Source organism: Phoxinus phoxinus, assembly GCF_949152265.1.
Source record: "Phoxinus phoxinus genome assembly, chromosome: 17".
Classification (NCBI taxonomy): domain Eukaryota; kingdom Metazoa; phylum Chordata; class Actinopteri; order Cypriniformes; family Leuciscidae; genus Phoxinus; species Phoxinus phoxinus.
Genome location: NC_136892.1, coordinates 30,676,291 through 30,700,263, shown reverse-complemented (window position 1 = coordinate 30,700,263; position 23,973 = coordinate 30,676,291). Strand labels below are relative to the sequence as shown.

Sequence of the window (23,973 nt, the reverse complement as noted above, 5' to 3'; positions counted from 1 at the left end):
GCACCGGGAAACAAACTCAAAACAGCCGGCGGCATGGCGCACCAGAAAGTCCGGTGGACGTCTGAGATGGAGGATAACGGGGGGTTTTTTCAGTTAAAAACAAACTACAAACTATCGCCACTGCATCCTCTTCGTCCGCCATGATTGTTTACTCTGAAGTCACGTTTGATCTCGAGGGATTTTGCGAGATTTCCCGTCTGACCTGGGAATGCTCGGGAGTCAAATCGGTTCGTGTGTGATGTGTTGATTTTGCCGTGTGGTTGCGCACCACACACTGACTGTACGACCAAAACTGTTAGACCCGTGATTTTTTATCGCCGTGTGTGCGGTCTCTCAGGTTTGGAAAATCGGCCGACAATTTTAAAATCGTCCCGTGTGAACCAGGCTTTAGTTAGCTATGTTGTCTTAGGATATCATGGATGCATTCCACAAGATGTGAACAAACAAAACTGTTTGTCGCCAGAAGCATTTTACAACCAGAAGTTTCAGGTTTCGAACAATTTGAGATGAACTTTCAATTTCGGCTAAACTTTCCTCATCTAAAAATTTATATTCTGTCAGTATTTATGTTGATCAAAACCAGTATGACATTTTTTTTCTTCTGCGAAACACAAAAGAACATTAAACCTCATAAATGTTTAGATAATGACTGTGTGTGTGTGTGTGTGTGTGTGTGTGTGTGTGTGTGTGTGTGTGTGTGTGTGTGTGTGTGTGTGTGTGTGTGTGTGTGTGTGTGTGTGTGTGTGTGTGTGTGTGTGTGTGTGTGTGTGTGTGTGTGTGTGTGTGTGTGTGTGTGTGTGTTTCACATTTTTTGGTGAGCTGTCCCTTTAAATTTGCCCTTTTAAACTGTACTGTGGCTCGGGGTGATGGAAACGGATCAATGAAACTAATAACAGCCGTGTGTGTTATTTATGTTGCAGTTATTGACCACATAGGGGAATTCTCTAATGAGATCTCTTTGATATCGCAGTTGTTAGACAGAAGTGAGGTTAAGTGCAAATCAAATGGAGAATTTCTCTGAGAGATTCAGAAGAGATCTCAACAATATCTCAAACTGTCTCCACATTCATTTTATATCTCTATATTCTCTCTTGCTGAATGACAACTATTGACTCACTTGTGTCTGTTTTATTAGTATCCAAAGGAACTGCAAGAGAAACATCCGAGGCATTGATGCATTTCTTTTAATGTCACAGTTAAGTTTGCAGTGTTGCCACATCCACTTATTATTAGATTATTAGATACTATTAGACAAGTTTTGAGCTTGTTGTTTAAGCTTGGCTCATAAAGCGATCAGGTTTATGGAGTTATTAAAGTGAGCAGGTGTGGGTCGTGAAATTTTGGTCTTATTTTCAGCATAAAGTTTTGGATTTATTTCAGTTTATTGTGTGCTTGATCAGGCAAAATTAATGAGTCAAAGCTCATAACGCTTTACCTGAGATTTCTTGCAGAAAAGAGAAACATCTCTGATTCACGTTAAAATCGAGCGGCAACTTTCCGGTCTCTCTCTTGAACCCAACACTGAAGTGACTTAAACTGCAATTCATCGACTGGCCACTAGAGACAGGCTCCAAAAGATAGATAGACCCCCATGTTAAAATGCCCAACTTTACAGCAGAAAAAAACATGTTTACAGCCTGGTAGAAAAAGTGGTTTTGGTCTATATAGCTAATTTTGCCCTTCATGACAACTGTGAGGGAGGTGCATTTTTTTATAACTCATCTGTTTAAATTATATTAAGCCTTAAAGTTTTGCATAATTAAGGGCGTGGTCACTTGAGTGACAGGTGGATTGCCGCTGCTGTCACTACTAGCCGTTTGTCTGCTGTCTGTTAGCGTCACGTCAGCTCAGCTAATCCGCCTCTTTGCCCATTTTCGTTTATCCGTGAGTGACACACTGTCAAGATGGCGACGGCCGTCCCCGCCCACTTTGGGCTTCAAAAATGCTCTTCAGAAACCTACGGGTGACGTCACGGACATTGTTTTATACAGTCTATGGTTAAAATACGTCATTTAGAGCTAGTTGTTGAGTTTGGTTCTGTACACACTGCGTAGAACTTTTGTAAACGTGGTTGTCACTACCTTTTTTTGGGAGTTAAAGGGGTGATATAATGCCCTTTTCACAAGATGTTAAATAAGTCTCTGACGTCCCCAGAGTGTGTATGTGAAGTTTTAGCTCAAAATACCCCACACTCGTTTTGTTTGTGTCCCATTAAATGCAAATGAGCTGCTGCTCCCGGCACAGAGGGAGTCACTAACCCTGGAGGAATATTGTGTAGTTCCTACCATTCCTTAAAAAGCGACTTCTGTAATAGAAAATATCTCCCTTTGCTTTGAACTTTGAGCGTTGTTGTTTATGATCAAACAGCAACATTACACACTAACTAAAGTTAGAAAAGTCAAATCATAATCAACCACCCCTTTAATTCGGGTCAGGTCAGGGTGAAAAGAGATTGCATTGTGTCAGTGAATGTCCTCACAAAGATAGATGACGTACAAGAATGAGTGTGTGTATGTGTGTAGTATGTGGTTTCATGATGGTCAAATCACGTCACCTTTATTTATATAGTGCTTTTTACAGTACAGATTGCATCAAAGCAGCTTCACAGTGATAACATGAAAATAATACAACAACGTTTGTTTCTAGAAGAAAATTGCGTCATCGTCCACCATAAGTAAGGCAGATCAATAATATTGTTGAATTAATAAACGTCCCCAACTAAGCAAGCCAAAAGCCAAGGAAACATGGTTCATTTTTGTTAGTGTTACATTGATACATTAATTGCCCTCTTTAAAAAAAGAAAAGAAAAAGAAAGTGTAAGCAACTTCTTCTCGAGTTCTTATTATTGTATTTGTATTCTGCTTTAAGAGATGCCAATTATAATCAGGTAATCATTGTTTTGTAAGATGGCCCCCAAAAAACTTTTACAATTTGTATCACATGCACAATTAAGGAATATTTTATAGAGTTGTTATGCATATAAAACAAATTTTTTCACTAAGTTGAATTTGATTAAATATGTGTGTTTAATGTTGAATCTCTATCTACCATGAAATAGCCTGTGAAGTTGTAAAGGCAATAAACTTACTACATTAAGACTTATAATTTGGCTTTGTTCAAATCACTAGATCTAAATATGAGTGCTAGAAGTAATGCATTTGTGCTCCTGCAGGTCAATAATATTGTGAACTGCTATTCCCTCTGCAGGCAGCGTGGTGTACCTGGGCATGATGGTGGGAGCGTTCTTCTGGGGCGGGCTGTCAGATAAGGTGGGCCGGCGGCAGTGTCTGCTGGTGTGTATGTCAGTCAACGGCTTCTTCTCCTTCCTCTCGTCCTTCGTCCAGGGCTACGGCACCTTCCTCTTCTGCAGGATGCTCTCGGGATTCGGGTGAGTCTCTCGCTCATTTTCCATGAGGATGAATGGAGGAAACCATCCATCTTCGGCTTTGATGATCTTTCCTTTACTTAGCTAATGCCGTGTGGGAACTGTTATCCAGAGCGTTCTTAAAGGGATAGTCCACACTCAAAAATAAAATTATGCCATTGATTACTCGGCCAAACCTGTACGATTTTTGGCTAACACTTTATTTGGATGCTCCTCAACAATCATTCTACTGACTATAAGTAACTATAAGTAACTTTTGTAAGTACATATGTGACCTTGGATCACAAAACCAGTCTGGAGTCGCACGGGTATATCTGTGGCAATAGCCAACAATACATTGTATGGGTCAAAATGATAAATTTTCTTTTATGTCAAAAATCATTAGGATATTAAGTAAAGATCATGATCCATGAAGATATTTAGTAAATGTCCTACCGTAAATATATAAAACATGTATTTTTGTGAGTGAATGCAGCACAATCGTGAACATAAATGCACAACTTTAAAGACGATTTTCTCAATGTTTCGATTTTTTGCACCGTCAGATTCCAGATTTTCAATAGTTGTATCTCGACCAAATATTGTCCTATCCTAACAAACCACACATCAATGGAAAGCTTATTTATTCAGCTTTTAGATTATGTATAGATCTCAATTAAAAAAAAATTACCCATGTGACTGGTTTTGTGGTCCAGGGTCACATGTTTATTCTACTAACCCGAACCCTAACCTAACAGTCTACTTATACTCTAATGAGAGTTAGTTGACATGTAGGTGCAAAGTTATAGTCAGTAGAGTGTCTAAAGTGGACTATCGAAATAAAGTGTAACCCAAAAGTCTTATTGGTTTGGAATGACATTAGGGGGAATAATCGATGCCAGAGTCATTGTTTCTCTCTTCAGAACGTCACACCACACATGACTGATTTATAGTGACTTTTAACATTAAATTGAAAGAAAATCCTGAGGTTCCCACTGGTATTTATAATTTCATGTTTGCTCAACTTGAACCCAGACAGTATCTTATAGTGTCGGCCCATTACCAGATGTGGATCCGGATCTGGGCTGACACTCTTTTGCCGTCTGGGATTATTTGGACCAGACTTGAAATCAGCCTTTGATGTGATGTGATGTGATGTGATGTGATGTGGATGTATGATGCCATGCAAGTAGTTAATAATAAACAGTTATTGTTAAGAAAATGAATGCATCAGTGATTCAATGGTGCATGATAAGTGAATCTGTTTTGCAAATATTTTTAGAGCCAGATAAAGTGTGTAAAACACTGAAATAATATTTTCTGATAATCATAAACCTGCAAAACAAATGCTAGCGTTGACATTTTTGCTCCTTTTGAGTCATCTTCTGATTATTGGACCACTTCAGAAGCTGGAAATATGCCGTAGGAATATCCTGAATACAGCACAACTCTATCATGTCTGCTGTCTGAGAATAAAACCCACACACACACACACACACACACTGTTCCTCTGTCTCTCTTCAAGCACTTCTGCAATGTCACCGTTGTTTTAACCTCCTGGCACAGACCGGTAATGTAAGAGGAGAGAGGGTTGCAGCAGTGCAGTGACTCCAGAGGCCGGGGGTCAGAGGTCACACAGACTGCAACACACACTAGAGGCACAAAAATAGCTAGATGCATCACTAAGGAGGAGCATAAGACAATTTATTCATTTTTTATTTGATGAAATTGATTCACATTTATGCATTTATTTGTGTAATTTAGTTGGTGTTAAAAAATAGCGCAAAGGAATCCCGTGGGAATGAATCCCCTTCAATCATTTTTGATACTTGTTTTATTTGGGGATTATTTGATTAAATGTATCGATGTAAGCAAGCTAATAATGAACACAAACACACACACACACATATACAGTATATATCAGTGAAGTCAAAAGTGTTAGTAAAGAGATTTATAATGTTACCAAATAATGTATTTCAAATAAATGCTGTTATTTTGAACATTTCTATACAAAAAAAATGTCCATGGTTTCCACAAAAATATTTTTCAACACTGATAATAATAATAAATCATTTCTGAAGGGTCATGTGACACTGAAGACTGGAGTAATGATGCTGAAAATGCAGCTTTGATCACAGGAATAAATTACATTTGACAATATATTCAGTATATATAACAGCTATTTTAAATTATAATAATATTTCACTATTTTACTGTATTTTTCCCCCCAAATAAATGCAGCCTTGGTGAGCAGAAGAGACTTCTTTCAAAACAATTGAATAAATCTTAAAATATATTTGCAAATGTTATTTTTTAAAGAAATAAAAATGATTCATTAAAAAATATATATATGAGAAATAAAACAAATTCTTGATTTCCCACACTCCTTTGCAGGATTGGCGGGGCGGTTCCCATCGTGTTCTCCTACTTTGCGGAGTGTCTGGCCCGTGAGAAGCGTGGGGAACACCTGAGCTGGCTCTGCATGTTCTGGATGGTGGGCGGGATCTACGCCTCGGCCATGGCCTGGGCCATCATACCACACTATGGTGAGTGACAGCACCAACCGACCAATCATAAAGCTCCTCTACGACTCTATATCCAGCCCTTAACCCAACGACTGAGCAGCTTTCACTTCCAGAAACAGTCGAAACAGTGATCTGTAAGGATGCTTTGCATTGACATGATTTCAGATTTGTTTTCAGTTTAAAGGGGTGGTTGAGTATGATTCCACTTTTCTAGCTTTAGTTAGTGTGTAATGTTGCTGTTTGATCATAAACAACATCTGCAAAGTTACAACGCTCAAAGTTCAAAGCAAAGGGAGATATTTGCTTTTAAAGAAAAGGACTACAACAAACGGCTGGTAGGAACTACACGACATTCCTCCCGGGTTAGTGACATCACCAACCCTAACATTTACATAAGCCCCGCCCCCTGAACACACAGTCCATGTTGAGAAGAGAAAGAGTTGTTGTAGTCGAGCACATTTGTGAGTCAGCTCAAACTTTAGCATCCATCTTTTCACATGCAATAGAAAGTCACTCTCTATCTCACAACAGTTCCTATACGAGTGGTTTATAGATTATCATGACAGAATATGCTAATTGAAGATAGTTAACTCCACATCAGCAACATAAACTCATCAACTAACCATTCAGAGACGTCCTGTTGCTTCTACATGTTGTCACTTCTTCTTGAGTCTCTCCATCTTTGTCTGACTCCGTTTTAACATTAAAGGCAGAACAGTTTCTGTCATTTTAGTGTGTGTGTGCGAGGTAATCGCAGCTGCTAACACACACACATGAGCTCTTGAAGCTCCGCCCTCTGCAGCAGCTCATTTGCATTTAAAGGGCCAGGCACAAAACGTGCGTTTTTGCAAACCCTCAAAAAGTGAAACTTTAACATGCTATATAAAAATATCTGTGAGGTATTTTGTGCTAAAACTTCACACACACACTCTGGGGACATCAGAGATTTATTTTATATCTTGAAAATGGCATTTTACCAGCCCTTTAAATAAAATTCTGCTAGCATATCACATATCAGCACCGAACAAGAGGCAATTTGTTGAGAATGCGAGAAATGTCTGTGCTGATATCCCATAACTGATCCTCCGGGAAGCCTTTCGAGCTCTTCTGCTGAACAGAAAGCCTCTCTGTCCTTCATCATCTCATTATGAGAGGATGATGGGTAATTTTCCGCGGGAGTGTAAACAAGCGCAGATATACGGGGCCTGCTGGTGTTCTGCGAGATACTGTGCTGGTAATTGAGGTCAATTGATTAGCGTGTCTTGTTTTAGCACTGTTTCTGTGGTCAGGAGGCAGTGGCGTGAGCTGAACCGTTCTGCCGCAATGCCTTCATCACTGCAGGAGCGGGAGAGAGGCAGGTGAAGGACTTCAGACAGTGTGTGTGTGTGTGTGTGTGTGTGTGTGTGTTCTGCACGTCCTCCAACTTTTGTTCTGAAGTAGAAACTTTTACTTTTAGACAGGTGATGCTAGTCTTTTGTTAGCTGGTGTTAAGATTATTAATGTTTAGCACTCGTCTATGCTAGTTGACACGGATGCCATCTGTGATGATGGTTAATATGATCATTGTTCCTCAATTAAGTAGTATAGCCGTAAATATGTTCAATGTTCAGTTGTTGAGCTCTGGTTTAGCTAGTTTGTGAAGGAAGCTGGAGCTGCGGTGAATACCGATGCGCTGCGTTATTCACTGTGTTGTGCTGGTGTGTCTCTCTAGAGTCAGCGGTCCATGAACACACTCCATTACACACATAATCTATATAATGAGATTCTCTATGGTGACTGATAAACACGCACCCGTGGGGTTATTCCACACACACACACACACACACACACACACACACACACACACACACACACACACACACACACACACACACACATTATTATTGCCACTGCCAAAAAGTGTTCCAGACTTGCTCTCTCTTTATGTGAGCACATGTGCCAGATATTGATCCGTCTGGAGTAAACACATCTGTGTGAGACGCCACATAATGAACTCAGTCTTTAGGGTTTATATATGAAACCTATTTACATTTGGTTTATTTATTTATTTATTTGTGTGTGTGTGTGTGTGTGTGTGTGTGTGTGTTTATACATAAATATATAAATATGGCTTTACTCCCTAAAAAAGTAACTCATTTAATTACTTAGCTACTTTTTATGGAAAGTATGTAACTTTTTGCATTACTTTTTCTCACCTGGGCTTTGTTGTTTTTTAATAACCAAAAAAGTGCATTGTGCTGTTGTGGCAAAAATTCATCAAACAAACATCACTGCGTAAGAGACACTCAGAGTCAAATTATAAAAATAGAAGTATTTATTCTTGCAAGAATAGGAGCAGTCTAATACACAGTTGTTACCCCGTGCAGAAGAGTGACACCCCCTCGGACAGACTCAACTAGCTTTTATCTTAGTTTCAAGGCCTTCTTCCCCCCAAAGCCTCCCCCCCCCAGTAGTTTTCCATCCGGTAGTTTTCCATAGACAAGGAAGCCATAACATTAGTTGGCCATCTAAGTCAGAGGTCCTTGTTCGTCTGTTCTCTGGAGTGTCTCTCCCTTCTGCCTCCCCAGGTACATAAACAGAATCTTCTCTCACTACAAGTGAGAGTCACACATGTGACATTCTTTGAAATCTATATTTTACTAAAGATCAATGAATTGAATATCATAAAACTTCCACCACAGTGCAATAAAGAAGTACCGGTACTCCACATAGAGTTTAACTATAATATTTATATCAGTAAGGTTCAAACGATATTTCAGTAAATATGTTCATGGATTTGAAGAACACTTATTTATATTATGAAATAAATGTATTTCAAATACATGTTGGTATAGGGTTTAGGACTTACTTGAGGAATTTACTTTGAGGAATTTTAGGAGAAAAATCTGAGATGAACATTATACTTTTAAATGAGACTTAAAAGTGTTAAACTGAGAATGCCATTGTGTGTCCAGTCCCTGAGATATTAGTGTACATGAAACCGTCTGAGCACGTTTGGCTCACTATTCCCATAGTGTGCTATCATTCAGGACACAGTATTTCTGATCTTGTATATTGTTTATGATGGATATAGTATGCAGCGTAAGAGAGAGAGGTTGTGAGTGCGCAGGTTTTAAGGATGTAATAACTGGTTTCTGTGGTGATGTTTCTGTGTGTCCCCTACGGCCTCTTACAGCCGAGAGAGAGTAATTGCATTAGAAGACATTAGTGCTCTGAGACTACTGTGTGTGTGTGTGTGTGTGTGTGTGTGTGTGTGTGTGTGTGTGTGTGTGTGTGTGTGTGTGTGTGTGTGTGTGTGTGTGTGTGTGTGTGTGTGTGTGTGATATTACCGCTCATACAGTGCGTTTTTGCATCGTCAGCAAACTGCAAAGGGTGTAAATATGACCAGCACTAAGGACAACACATAGAAAAATAAATAAATAGCTATAACTACATTATATATATATTCCTTGAAAATAATATAAACAGTGAACTACACAATAACAAAATAACACAAAACTGCAATAATTAAATGTTAAGTTACACAAATATACTTTATGTATTTAATCTCACTTTATTAATCGATGTCTTTGCTGCTGACCTTTCTGATGATCCAATACATATTATATAGGCCTATGTGTGTGTAATTTTTTAACTTGCTGATTATATATATATATTGTATTTTATATAGTTTGTATGTATGTAATTATCATTATTTTCATATCAATTAAAATATTTATTCCATACATGTTTTATGTGAAACTTGCTTCCAGATTATATAGTTTAGTTTAGTTTACTTCAGTTTAATTTCGTTTCATTCAGTTTCATTCAGCTCAGTTTCGTTCATTTTCGTTCCGGTCAGGTCCGTTCCGTTCGCTCAGTTCAGTTCTATTCAGTTCAGTTTAGTTCTATTCAGTTTAGTTCAGTTCCGTTCGTTCAGTTCCGTTCGTTCAGTTCCGTTCGTTCAGTTCCGTTCAGTTCCGCTCAGTTTAGTTCCAATCAGTTCAGGTCAGGTCAGTTCCGTTCGTTCAGTTCCGTTCGTTCAGTTCCGTTCAGTTCCATTCAGTTCAGTTTAGTTCCATTCAGTTCAGTTTAGTTCCATTCAGTTCAGGTCAGTTCTATTCAGTTCAGTTCAGTTCCGTTCGTTCAGTTCCGTTCGTTCAGTTCCGTTCGTTCAGTTCCGTTCGTTCAGTTCCGTTCGTTCAGTTCCGTTCAGTTCCGCTCAGTTTAGTTCCATTCAGTTCAGGTCAGGTCAGTTCCGTTCAGTTCCGTTCGTTCAGTTCCGTTCGTTCAGTTCCGTTCAGTTCCGCTCAGTTTAGTTCCATTCAGTTCAGGTCAGTTCTATTCAGTTCAGTTCAGTTTCGTTCATTTTCGTTCATTTTCGTTCCGGTCAGGTCCGTTCCGTTCGCTCAGTTCAGTTCTATTCAGTTCAGTTTAGTTCTATTCAGTTTAGTTCAGTTCCGTTCGTTCAGTTCCGTTCGTTCAGTTCCGTTCGTTCAGTTCCGTTCAGTTCCGCTCAGTTTAGTTCCATTCAGTTCAGGTCAGGTCAGTTCCGTTCGTTCAGTTCCGTTCGTTCAGTTCCGTTCAGTTCCATTCAGTTCAGTTTAGTTCCATTCAGTTCAGTTTAGTTCCATTCAGTTCAGGTCAGTTCTATTCAGTTCAGTTCCGTTCGTTCAGTTCCGTTCGTTCAGTTCCGTTCGTTCAGTTCCGTTCGTTCAGTTCCGTTCGTTCAGTTCCGTTCAGTTCCGCTCAGTTTAGTTCCATTCAGTTCAGGTCAGGTCAGTTCAGTTCCGTTCAGTTCCATTCGTTCCGTACGTTCAGTTCCGTTCGTTCAGTTCCGTTCAGTTCCGCTCAGTTTAGTTCCATTCAGTTCAGGTCAGTTCTATTCAGTTCAGTTCAGTTCCGTTCGTTCAGTTCCGTTCGTTCAGTTCCGTTCAGTTCCGCTCAGTTTAGTTCCATTCAGTTCAGGTCAGGTCAGTTCCGTTCCGTTCGTTCAGTTCCGCTCAGTTTAGTTCCGTTCAAGTCAGTTCAGGTCAGTTCAGTTCCGTTCGTTCAGTTCCGCTCAGTTTAGTTCCGTTCAAGTCAGTTCAGGTCAGTTCACTTCAGTTCCGTTCGTTCAGTTCCGTTCAGTTCCGTTCGTTCAGTTCCGTTCAGTTCAGGTCCGTTTCATTTGCTTTGAAGACTTTGTACTTGAAAGGGGGAAAACAATTATTTGAAAGGGAGTTTACAGAAAGTTCACACACAATCCTATCATCATACTTCTAACTTTCTCTTCAGCATACTTCGCTAAACAAACTGTCAGCTTTTGACACATATTATGGTGTACAAATCATATGAACTACTTTTCTGGTGTTTTCTGGAGCTCATCAGCACCAGTCCTCATCCACCGTCATTGTATTGAAAAGAGCAGCGTGAACATTCTGCTGAACTCCATTTGTGTCTGAAGTGAGTGAATGATGACAGAGTTTCCCTTTAAGCTTCTTTTTCTGGTCTAAGGCCTTTCTGTCCTCCAGGGCGTCTCCGTTTGTTCCTCTCCGTTCCCCCGCAGCTGTCCTGTAAGCATCTTGCTCAGCTCCATCGCTCACTGTTTCTCAGTTTCTGAATAAAACACACACACACACACACACCATATGGTGCCGCTCCGCCTCTAGACATTCTCCGCAGCGTCAGAGAGCAGCAGCCATGTGGAAAATGATACCAACTTTAATGATTATTTTTCAGCGAGAGTGTTTTCTTTCAGCAGTATTACTCCTGCAGGCATTCTTAATCGACTCCTCTTCACACACACACACACACACACACACACACACACACACACACACACTACACACCAAACAAACTTATTCACTGTGAAATTTAGTTGCAGAGGCTTTTGTGGAAATCACTTGTGTATTTTGTGTTGGACTGAACCGCATTTGCTTGCGTCATCAACAAAACCAAAACACACCATGGTACTGTGCAGGGTTATTATTGTAAATAATAATATTCTATTTCAAATACTTAAAATAATATTGTACTATTCACATTACTTTACACACACTCTTTTAAATACCATTGTTCTGGGGATGTTAACATAGTAATACCGTGTTTTTTGGACGAGGTACAATCTTAATACTATTTTACGAAATGATTGCACCATTATATTCTTTGAAGTATCTTAGACTATCATGTAAATACCATGATGGTATATAACGGTAATCAATTATGGTGTATATCAAAGTACAATAGTATTATCTGATCATTTTATCATGGTAATGCCACAGAACTTTGTTAGAGGTGTTTTGTGCTTTTAAATTGAACAGAAACAAATTCACATTAGTGTCAATAAATTTCAAACAACTGGATAAAGTTGAATTTCATGTGCAACACAGAACAAACATGTTTTTGACTTATTCTTCATCTACATTTTCTTCTGAACAATGTGTTTTCTCTCATATGTAAGTGGTTTTGGGCAGAATCGAATGTAAGGAATAAATGTAAAAGTTTTTATCCGCAGCTGTTTATGGTTGTTTAATGTTCTCTCTCTGTGTGTGTGTGTGTGTGTGTGTGTGTGTGTGTGTGTGTGTGTGTGTGTGTGTGTGTGTGTGTGTGTGTGTGTGTGTGTGTGTGTGCGTGCGTGCGTGCGTGCGTGCGTGCGTGCGTGCGTGCGTGCGTGCGTGCGTGCGTGCGTGCGTGCGTGCGTGCGTGCGTGCGTGCGTGCGTGCGTGCGTGTGTGTGTGTAGGCTGGAGCTTCAGTATGGGTTCAGCGTACCAGTTCCACAGTTGGCGTGTGTTTGTGGTGGTCTGCGCGCTGCCCTGTGTCTCTGCGGTCGTTGCGCTCACGTTCATGCCGGAGAGTCCACGCTTCTTCCTGGAGGTAATGAAAGTCTGCATGATCACATGTGTGCCAAACTGTGTTATTTAAAAGAATAGTTCACCCTAAAATGAAAACTCACCCTCAACACCCTTTACTCACCCTGGTGTTGTTCTAATGCCGTATGCCCTTGTTTTATTTTATGGACCTCAAAAGGATAATTTGTTTAAAATTTTAATAGCGACCAGCATCAAGCTTTTTAAAAAAGACACAAGTATCTCAGAATCTTCCCACGCTGTATATTCTATGTGTGCTGATGGTATATGAGAGGTTTGAACTGAAATGTAATGTATTCTTGAATGCATTTCTTGACCTGATCTTCTGTGCACGTTCATGAGACTCTATTAGCACTACAGTTCACTCCGACTCGCACTGAAAACACACACGCTGTGAGAAATCGAGATTAACAAAGTGTTTGTTTGAACCGCGAGCGGCGTCTCCTCTCACCTAAGCTAACGCTAAGCCTACATCATACGTCATGCGCCAGGACTCAACTCTCTCGTGAACGCGCGGATATCTGTTACTGGAAACTATGATTATAGCTTAGAAAGTTAATATTATGAATATTTTTCTTACAAAACGCATGGCTTCACTTCAGAAGGCCTTCATAACCCGCTGGTTAATTAACTTTTATGATGGATGGATGCGCTTTTTTTGTAAAAAAAAAAAAATGGTACCATTCACTGCCATGATAAAGTTTGGAAGAGCCAGGATATTTTTGAATATAACTCTGATTGTGTTCGGCTGAAAGAACATACACACTTATGGGCAAGCGAAACGCAAGTATGAAACCTGGTCTAAAGTCAATGGCGCAATATTATTTTTTGTTATTTATAGAGCGCGTTAGTAATGTGCGCCTATAGGCGGGTCCACAACGCACGTACACTCTTCTTATTACACACACAGGGACGCAGCAGCACACAAACATGCCAAATATTTCAAATAAAAGGATTACAATGTAAGAGATTATTATTGTGTGCATAAAGATATGGTGGAGTCCGGCTTGTCCCGTTGATGGTCTGCTTGCGCGCTTTAACCTCGCGCACGAGCAGATCCTTTTGCGCTCTGGAGACGCGTTCGGTCTTTCCACTATCAAATTCCGTCATGTAAATGGCGAATCCGCCATGGCGCGAGCGCAACTGGCATTTAAAGGGAATGAGAGATGAGACTCTGAATGGTTTAACGCACATAAATCCCAAAACACATGCATTACTCATTAAAGGGGTGGTAAAGCATGATTTTACTTTTCTAACTGTAGTTAGTGTGTAATGTTGCTGTTTGATCATAAACAACATCTGCAAAGTTACAACGCTCAAAGTTCAAAGCAAAGGGAGATATTTGCTTTTAAAGAAAAGGACTACAACAAACGGCTGGTAGAGACTACACGACATTCCTCCCGGGTTAGTGACATCACCAACCCTAAAATTGACATAAGCCCCGCCCCCTGAACACACAGTCCATGTTGAGAAGAGGAAGAGTTGTTGTAGTCGAGCACATTTGTGAGTCAGCTCAAACTTTAGCATCCATCTTTTCATATGCAATAGAAAGTCACTCTGTGTGCATCTCACAACAGTTCCTATACGAGCGATTTATAGATTATCATGACAGAATATGCTAATTGAAGATAGTTAACTCCACATCAGCAACATAAACTCATCAACTAACCATTCAGAGACGTCCTGTTGCTTCTACATTTTGTCACTTCTTCTTGAGTCTCTCCATCTTTGTCTGACTCCGGTTTAACATTAAAGGCAGAACAGTTTCTGTCATTTTAGTGTGTGTGTGAGGTAATCGCAGCTGCTAATACACACACATGAGCTCTTGAAGCTCCGCCCTCTGGAGCAGCTCATTTGCATTTAAAGGGCCAGGCACAAAACGGATCGTTTTTGCAAATCCTCAAAAAGTGACAACTTTAACATGCTATATTAAAATATCTGTGAGGTATTTTGTGCTAAAACTTCACACACACTCTCTGGGGACATCAGAGACTTATTTTACATCTTGTGAAAATGGCATTTTACCACCCCTTTAAGAGAATAGGGACAACCCTTTTAGACCATGTGCCTGGCACGCCGACCATTTTCCCCAATGTTAAAACTAGCAAAAGTGGATTCGGAAACGGCCTACGTGAACTTGCGCCCTGCGCTTTAGACCATGTGCTTAGATCCTCAAAATATGTCATATACACCTAGGATGACTTGAGGGTGAGCAAATAATTTTTGACCAAAAGAACTACAAAATAGAAACAGGAAACTAAATCAAACTAAACATAAAAGTCCCAACGAGAAACAACAACATGTGACAATTGTAGTTTTCATCAGTAAAATAGTGTTTGCCTGCAAAATGTAAACTGTCACACAGCTCTATATATAAAGTTGGATATATGTATGTCTAACTTTATCCGCATACATACAGTATATTCACGTGAAGCGATACGACTGTATATAGCAAATCTCAATTGATTGTTTATATCGTCACAAAATGTAACTCTATCGGCCAGCTCTAATCTGCTAAATGTGACTATAAGGCATGAAGATATTATTAATATTAGCATCATGATTTTCTGTAAAGCTGCTTTGAAACAATGTGTTCTGTGAAAAGCGCTATACAAATAAATATGACTTGAGATTATTTTGTGTTTGTGCGCACTCTCGTCTACAGATGGGAAAACATGACGAGGCGTGGATGGTTCTCAAACAGATTCATGACACCAACATGCGAGCGCGCGGAGAGCCGGAGAAAGTCTTCACTGTGAGTCACACACACACTCTCGTCTTCTCTCACACCCAGCAGACCGGCCACAGCTAACCAGCTTGACCCCTGACCCCACTCACTCTAACCGCTGTCTCTCTGTCTCCACCTGCAGGTGAACCGGATCAAGATCCCCAAACACCTGGACGAGCTGGTGGAGATGCAGTCGGAGTCGGCAAACCCTGTGCTCAAAGTCTTACTCCGGATCAAGAGAGAACTGCACGGAGTGAGTGAACACACACACACACACACACACACACAGTATAAACAGTAAAATTCTATTTAAAATGTTATTCCTGTGATCAAAGCTGAATTTTCAGCATTATTACTCCAATCTTCAGAGTCATATGACCCTTCAGAAATAAGTCTAATATGCTGAATTGTGCTCAAGAAATATATATATATATATATATATATATATATATATATGCTGACATCTGAATCAACTTTATTGGCCAAGCATACGAGGAAGGCATTTGTCACGGGTAAAAGGCGTCCCACACGTGTATGCAATGTACCGTATTATAATAGTTGCAGATAATACAGTGCTTAGCAGAATACACAACACAACAACAGCAAAAATTATGAAATATAATAACAGTGCACTTTACATTGAGTGCAGACAAGTGCAGAAAACACTTTGATCCGTGAAACATGAAACCTTTTGCATAAACATCTTGCAATTAAAAAGATAAAATCCAGCCGGGATTCAGACTGAGCAAATGTTTTGCTGATTCATCTTCGCATTTCTTAACGGTGTGATGAAATGAAATCATATTGTACATAAATCACAGGTGTATAATGTGTGTGTGTGTGTGTGTGTGTGTGTGTGTGTGCGCAGATCTGGCTCACGTTCATGAGGTGCTGGGATTACCCCGTCAAGGACAACACTGTGAAGTTGGCCATCGTTTGGTTCTCGCTGTCGTTTGGGTGAGACCGTTTGGCTCTAATATTCACTGTCTGATTGGCCCGACCGTCCCCTGATTCACGACCCCTGTAGTTACACACATTATCACCCAGCGGAGCCGTGATTATAGTCATCACAGTTTGCATAGCATTTAGAGTACAATATCATCAGATTCAATTCCATTCCATTCTATTCTATTTTATTCTATTCTATTCTATTCCATTCCATTCCATTCCATTCCATTCCATTCCATTCCATTCCATTCCATTCTATTCTATTCTATTCTATTCCTGTGTCTCAGTCTTGTTCTGCTCCTCTCTGGCACTGTAATGAAGTGTGGTCTCTATAATCACCATGTTTTTAGTAGCTGCCTTGCAGTGACTAGGCCCAGGGGTGGAGCTGCATGAGGGGGACTAGTCTCAGTTTAATTACTGTATTTATTGAAGCTTAAGCCTGGATGGATGGGCTCAGAGACAGAGCTCTGTAGGAGGGCTTATATCCACACTCTTATGCATGTAACAATCCAATTTACTCATGAAATCACACTAAAAACTCCACTGGCCTGGCTATTCTTGGCCATTCTATTCTTGGACATTCTATTCTATTCTATTCTATTCTATTCTATTCTATTACCAATAGTGCCAGCTCTAAAAAACGATAGTATGAGTCGTGTTTTAATCTGTAAAATAGCCATTAAACACGTTTAAATTCAGTTGCAAGCTATATTAATATTTCAAGTTGTTAAATAATCCCATAAAGTTAGATTAATGAACCATATAACTGTTTATTAGTGTATACCAATTATTATTAGTATCTATTCATATTTTGAATGATCTTTTATTTTTATATTTTAATTTAAAAACTGTAATTTTGTTATGTGGTTTTGTCATTTTATTAGTTATTTTTTATTTCTTTTTTCTATTTAGCTTTATTTAGAAATTTTAGGAATTCGCCTTAATTATTTCAGATAATTGTGAAGGTTCTTTCGAAGTTTTTCATATAATATTTTTATTTTATTTTATTCCAGATTTTATATCAATTAATAAAAAATTTTTTTAATAGTTTTAGTTCTAGAACAAGAGCATATTGTAGTTTACTCTTCTGCCATACGGCGGTTATGGGGGTTTCATGGCTTATTGCTTTATTTATAATCTCTTTTATTCTGTCACTCTTTTCTTGTCTAGTTTCCACACTCTTCTCTTCTCGTCCCTTGTGTTTAGTCTTAATGGTATCACTAATTTAAGGTGACGTAGTTAAACATCTTTACTATAGTTATAACAGTAAATTATGCATAATTACAAGTCACTAGCCCTAAACCAAACCCTAACTCTAACCGTAACTCTATAGTAAGTACATGTAGTTCATTAATATTACTCAGTACTTATTCGAGTAAGTAAATGTAACTACGTCACCTTAAAATAAAGTGTAACCATCTTAATAAAGTCATGTCGTCACTCTGGCACAAACTCAAGCTCTCAGACTTCAATACAAAATAAAAGCGGATTCACACACACACACACACACACACACACACACACACACACACTAATTAAAGAGTGAACAGATGCCTCTATCGCTGCTCGCTGTCAGACTGAAGCCCACCACTGAGGAGCAGAAATTAATTAACTAAGCGCCGGTGTCACCACCTGTGTCACACACACACACACACACACACACGCCAGCGCTCTGACCTCGTGTGCCGCTGATGTGTGCACAGGTACTACGGCCTGTCTGTCTGGTTCCCTGACGTCATAAAGCACCTGCAGGCGGATGACTACGCTTCCCGCGTGAAGATCCACAACAACGAGAGAACCGAAGACTTCACCTTTAACTTCACCCTGGAGAACCAGATCCATAAAAGCGGAGTGTTTATCAACGACAGGTGAGTCTGAGTGTGACTGCACGTCTGCATAATAATATTAATATTGTCATTCAAACGCTTATATGTGACCCTGGATCACAAAACCAGTCTGGAGTCGCACGGCTTTATCTGTGGCAATAGACAATACATTGTACGGGTTTTTCTTTTCTGCCAAAAATCATTAGGATATTAAGTAAAGATCATGTTCCATGAAGATATTTAGTAGATTTCCTACCGCAAATATATAAAACATGTATTTCTGTGAGTGAATGCAGCACAATCGTGAACTTTAAAGGAGATTTTCTCAATGTTTCGATTATGCTGGAACACTGTTTTTATGAGGACAGTCCTGGTCATTTCGGATTGGGATTCACTGTAGATTCACTGTTATGCTAATGAGCTCATGGTTCTAAATAATGTCATAATTATCAAGTTTTGTGTTGTGAATGTTAGAAATGTAACTCTTATTTTAAAAGAGCAAGAAGAACCGTGTCCCTGGATAAAAACGAGATAGAAACTCTGAGAACTCGTTCTGTGTCGTCGTCTTATCTTCTTCAGCTGCTCTCTGTGTGTGTGTGTGTGTGTGTGTGTGTGTGTGTGTGTGTGTGTGTGTGTGTGTGTGTGTGTGTGTGTGTGTTATTGTTCTCTGCGGTGTGATCGCTCCCTCATAAATAACGTCCCAGTGTTGAGGTAATGTCTCATCCAGACACAAGGGCAGGAAATTAAAACGGGCTTATCTCTCTCCTCTCCTCTTTTTCTCTTTCTGTCTGCTCTGCTCTTTCTCTTTCTTTGTGTTTGTTATGACCGGTACACTCCTTCTCTTTCCCGAAGCAGAGGAAGCTCTTATCGTGTTGTTGTAGCGTCCAGCTGCGCGCACACACACACACACACACACACAAACACACACACACAAACACACCCACACACACACACAAACACACCCACACACACACATAAACACACCCACACACACACATAAACACACCCACACACACATAAACATACCCACACACACACATAAACACACACACACGCATACATAAACACACCCAGACACACACATACACTCTCAGTCACACACACACACACATACACACTCACTCACTCACTCACAGATACACACCCACACACACATACATAAACACACCCAGACACACACATACACTCTCAGTCACACACACACACACATACACACTCACTCACTCACTCACAGATACACACCCACACACACACACACACACTCACACACACACACACACACACACACATAAAAATACACACACACACACACACACACATAAACGCACCCAGACACACACACACACGTACACTCTCAGTCACACATACACACACACACACACACACTCACACACACACACACACACACACACACACACACATAAACACACCCACACACACACTCTCTCTCACACACACACCCACACACACCCACACACACACACACACCCACGAATATGAATAATAATGGCATAACTCAACAGATTATAGAAACTGAATGGCGGAGTGTGTGAGAATCAGGACTGACAGCACGTCTCCATCACTGAGTGTCTCTGCTGTGTAGAGGAAGCGGCTGAGATGTGAAAGATCACATGACTGATGTATCCGAGTCCTGAGCTCTCCTGTCCTTTATTCCAGGTTTATTGGGATGAAGTTTAAGGCGGTGACTTTCATCGACTCCAGCTTTCAGAGCTGCTACTTCGAGGACGTCAGCTCCGTCGGCTCCGTCTTCAGGAACTGCACCATCATAGACGGGTTCTTCTACAACACCGGTACTAATGCACTGTTCAGGTCTGACAGATGGCCAGAACAATCATGGGGTTCATGCAATTTATCTCAAATATATATATATATTATTATTATTTTTTTCAATATACTCTCTATATATATTTATTTATCTTAATTACTAATGTGATTAAGTATATTACATGACTTCAATATATAGTATTACCGTATATTTAAAATAACACACAATTATAGTTTAAATTATTATTTCAACTTTTTATATTTTAATTTTAATATGTTCTAAAATTCTGTATATGTATTTATATTTATTATTTATTCAAATAAAATAAGAATATTTAATAAATATAAATATACATTAAAATACATATACATTCATATCTATATGTAATAAAAAAAAAAAAAATAGAAATTATACTTAAATTATGAGAAATATACATTTTCATTTTAATACAATAATAAAAAATATGACATTTTATATATATGTATATATATTATTTTATGAAAAATATAAATTATATGTATATTTAGTATATATAAATACATATATATAGAATATTTAGAACATATTAAAATATAAAAAGTTCATAAATAATATAAACTATACTTTTATTTTAATGTGTGTGTGTGTGTGTGTGTGTGTGTGTGTGTGTGTGTGTGTGTGTGTGTGTGTGTGTGTGTGTGTGTGTGTGTGAAAAAGGCTAGAACTTAATTGTCTAATGGAAACGGTGCGCTCTGATTGGCTGTGCAGTGTGATTGGTTTATAGTATAGTACTGTGATCAATGGCGTATGAAACTCAACCCTTGTTCCATTTTAGCAAATAAACCAGCAGAGAGAGGGCTCTTGTGTAGTGGATCTGTGTAGGTCTCAGTCTCTGCAGTGAAATATCTCAGTCCACGAGAAACCACAGGCTTTGAAGGTCAAATTTATTCTGATTTATATGCATTTGAAGGCAGAAAGACAAGCGTATGCATTAGATGGAAAACAGGATGAAAGATAAAAGCGGAGGGCAGTGATTATATGATGAAGACCTGAAACACACAATAAAGCTTCAGTCGATGACAGGCATCGTCTTTGTGGAGTAAATCATTCTAGCAAAGACAGTATAAACATTTCAGGACATGTACCGTGAGCTCGTCTATGAATCTGTAGAAGTTCTTCACTACTGATAATCCTGAAGAGTGATCCACTCAAAGTTACTGTTACCATAGAAACAGAAATTCTTTATCATTTCAAATTTAAATTGATTGGTTTGATATAGAACTATTTATTAAGAATGTTCTGAAAATAATAAAAGTTAAATGTTGTGAGTTTTTTAATTGTGGAGCTTGTTTGAGGCTGTTGATGTTGATTTATAAGTGTGTGTGTGTGAGAGAGAGAGAGAGAGAGAGAGAGCAGACAGCAATGGGGTCATTTCAGGGTCTGGCTGACTCAGGAAAAACCCACCTCACACACACACACCCACACACAAACTCACACTTCAGCAGAACAAACACACACCAGAGAGAGAGACCTGATGCCTCATGGGAAATTGAGTTCATGCCTGTAATGAAATGAAACGAGTGAAGGCGTGAGCTCATGGAGAGATGGAGAAATGCTGCACATGCTCAAATTCACTAATAGCTTTTCAGAGGTTAAATCCCTGAACACACTCCTGTGATAGTGTGTGCTTCAAACTGTGGCCAGAGGAGGGCAGTATCTATCTATCTATCTATCTATCTATCTATCTATCTATCTATCTATCTATCTATCTATCTATCTATCTGTCTGTCTGTCTGTCTATCTATCTATCTATCTATCTATCTGTCTGTATGTCTATCTATCTATCTATCTATCTATCTATCTATCTATCTGTCTATCTATCTGTCTATCTATCTATCTGTCTATCTATCTATCTGTCTGTATGTCTATCTATCTATCTATCTGTCTGTCTATCTATCTATCTATCTATCTATCTATCTGTATGTCTATCTATCTATCTATCTGTCTATCTATCTATCTATCTGTCTGTATGTCTATCTATCTATATATCTGTCTATCTATCTATCTATCTGTCTGTATGTCTATCTATCTATCTATCTATCTATCTATCTATCTGTCTATCTATCTATCTATCTATCTGTCTGTATGTCTATCTATCTGTATGTCTATCTATCTATCTATCTGTCTGTATGTCTATCTATCTATCTATCTGTCTATCTATCTATCTGTATGTCTATCTATCTATCTGTCTATCTATCTATCTGTATGTCTATCTATCTGTATGTCTATCTATCTATCTATCTGTCTGTATGTCTATCTATCTGTCTATCTATCTATCTGTCTATCTATCTATCTATCTATCTATCTGTCTGTCTATCTGTCTGTCTGTCTATCTATCTTTTTGTCTATCTATCTATCTGTCTGTATGTCTATCTATCTGTCTATCTATCTGTATGTCTATCTATCTATCTATCTATCTGTCTCTTTATCTATCTATCTATCTATCTGTATGTCTATCTATCTATCTGTCTATCTATCTATCTGTATGTCTATCTATCTATCTATCTGTCTGTATGTCTATCTATCTGTCTGTCTATCTATCTATCTGTCTATCTATCTGTATGTCTATCTATCTATCTATCTATCTATCTATCATTCTGTCTATCAACCAATCATATATCTGTCTATCTATCTGTGTAAGTATAAGTTGATCATCTGTCACGTCTCTCATCATCTCTCGCCTGTCTCGTCCAGATATCGACGACTCAAAACTAATCGGCTCCACTGTGATCAACTCCACGTTTGCGCACAACAAGACTGGCTGTCAGATGACGTTTGACGACGACTACAGCGCGTACTGGGTGTATTTCATCAACTTCCTGGGAACGCTGGCCGTGTTGCCAGGCAACATCGTCTCCGCCCTCCTCATGGATAAAGTGGGCCGTTTGAGCATGTTAGGTGATGACATCACCAGCGAACTGCAACTTCACCACATTCTAAATGAGATTTTACATTCTAAATGAGATTTTACATTCTAAATGAGATTTTACATTCTAAATGAGATTTTACATTCTAAATGAGATTTTACATTCTAAATTAGTAAAAATCGAACCTAGAACCTAGAAGAACCTAGAAAAGCGCTATATAAATGTAACAAATTATTATTATTCTAAATGTTCTTGTCTGATGTCATGTTGTTGTGTTTGTGTGTGTGTGTGTGTTCAGGCGGCTCGATGGTGTTGTCCGGCATCAGTTGTTTCTTCCTGTGGTTCGGCACCAGTGAGTCGATGATGATCGCGATGCTCTGCCTTTATAACGGGCTCAGTATCTCCGCCTGGAACTCACTGGACGTGGTGACGGCCGAACTCTACCCCACCGACAGGAGGTACACGGACCCACGTCACGAATACACACGGAGCGCACACATTTACACACATTACACAAGACTCAAGTCAACTGTCACTAATGCAGTCTGTGGAGCCTCGAGATACAGCGAGGGGCGTTCACTAAAACTACTACTATTACAAACACTTTTTGTATGTAAATTTACATTTTAGATGAAGAACTTAAAACAGAAATTAGAGATTTTGCTTTGGCTGAAAGTTGAATAACTAAAATTATTAACTGAAAATAAAAAATAAAAATAAAAAAATAAAATTTAACTTGGAATATATATATATAAAAAAAAATTAACCTAAAGAACTATTTATTATAAGTATAATATATAAATAGTACTAAATAGGATTTCTACAGTACATTAATGCTCTTCTGGGTATATGTTCATTCTAACAATTTAACTAATTTAAAAAAAGACAGTTTTATTTAAATCATTATTCTGTTGTGATGCAATTATATATTAGTATAAATAAACAACATAATTAATTTAATTTTATAATTACAATTTGTGTATGACTTACATCTATTATTTATATTTATTTCATATTATATGTATTATATTGTTATAGGATAATGGTTTAGTGTAAAAAGCT

The 23,973-nt window shown here is 38.8% G+C and overlaps 1 protein-coding gene across 1 annotated transcript in view; it reads left to right on the top strand.

The window, feature by feature from the left end:
* The window catches only part of LOC306984752 (synaptic vesicle glycoprotein 2C), a 52,188-nt gene that overhangs the window by 25,125 nt on the left and 3,090 nt on the right, over positions 1–23,973 (top strand). The window contains exons 3-12 of the mRNA XM_079586408.1: positions 3,208–3,388; positions 5,759–5,910; positions 12,591–12,724; positions 15,383–15,472; positions 15,588–15,698; positions 16,314–16,402; positions 18,097–18,261; positions 19,897–20,030; positions 22,739–22,942; positions 23,210–23,369. Coding sequence (XP_079442534.1) covers positions 3,208–3,388; positions 5,759–5,910; positions 12,591–12,724; positions 15,383–15,472; positions 15,588–15,698; positions 16,314–16,402; positions 18,097–18,261; positions 19,897–20,030; positions 22,739–22,942; positions 23,210–23,369 — 1,420 coding nt within the window. The remainder of the gene's footprint in view (positions 1–3,207; positions 3,389–5,758; positions 5,911–12,590; positions 12,725–15,382; positions 15,473–15,587; positions 15,699–16,313; positions 16,403–18,096; positions 18,262–19,896; positions 20,031–22,738; positions 22,943–23,209; positions 23,370–23,973) is intronic.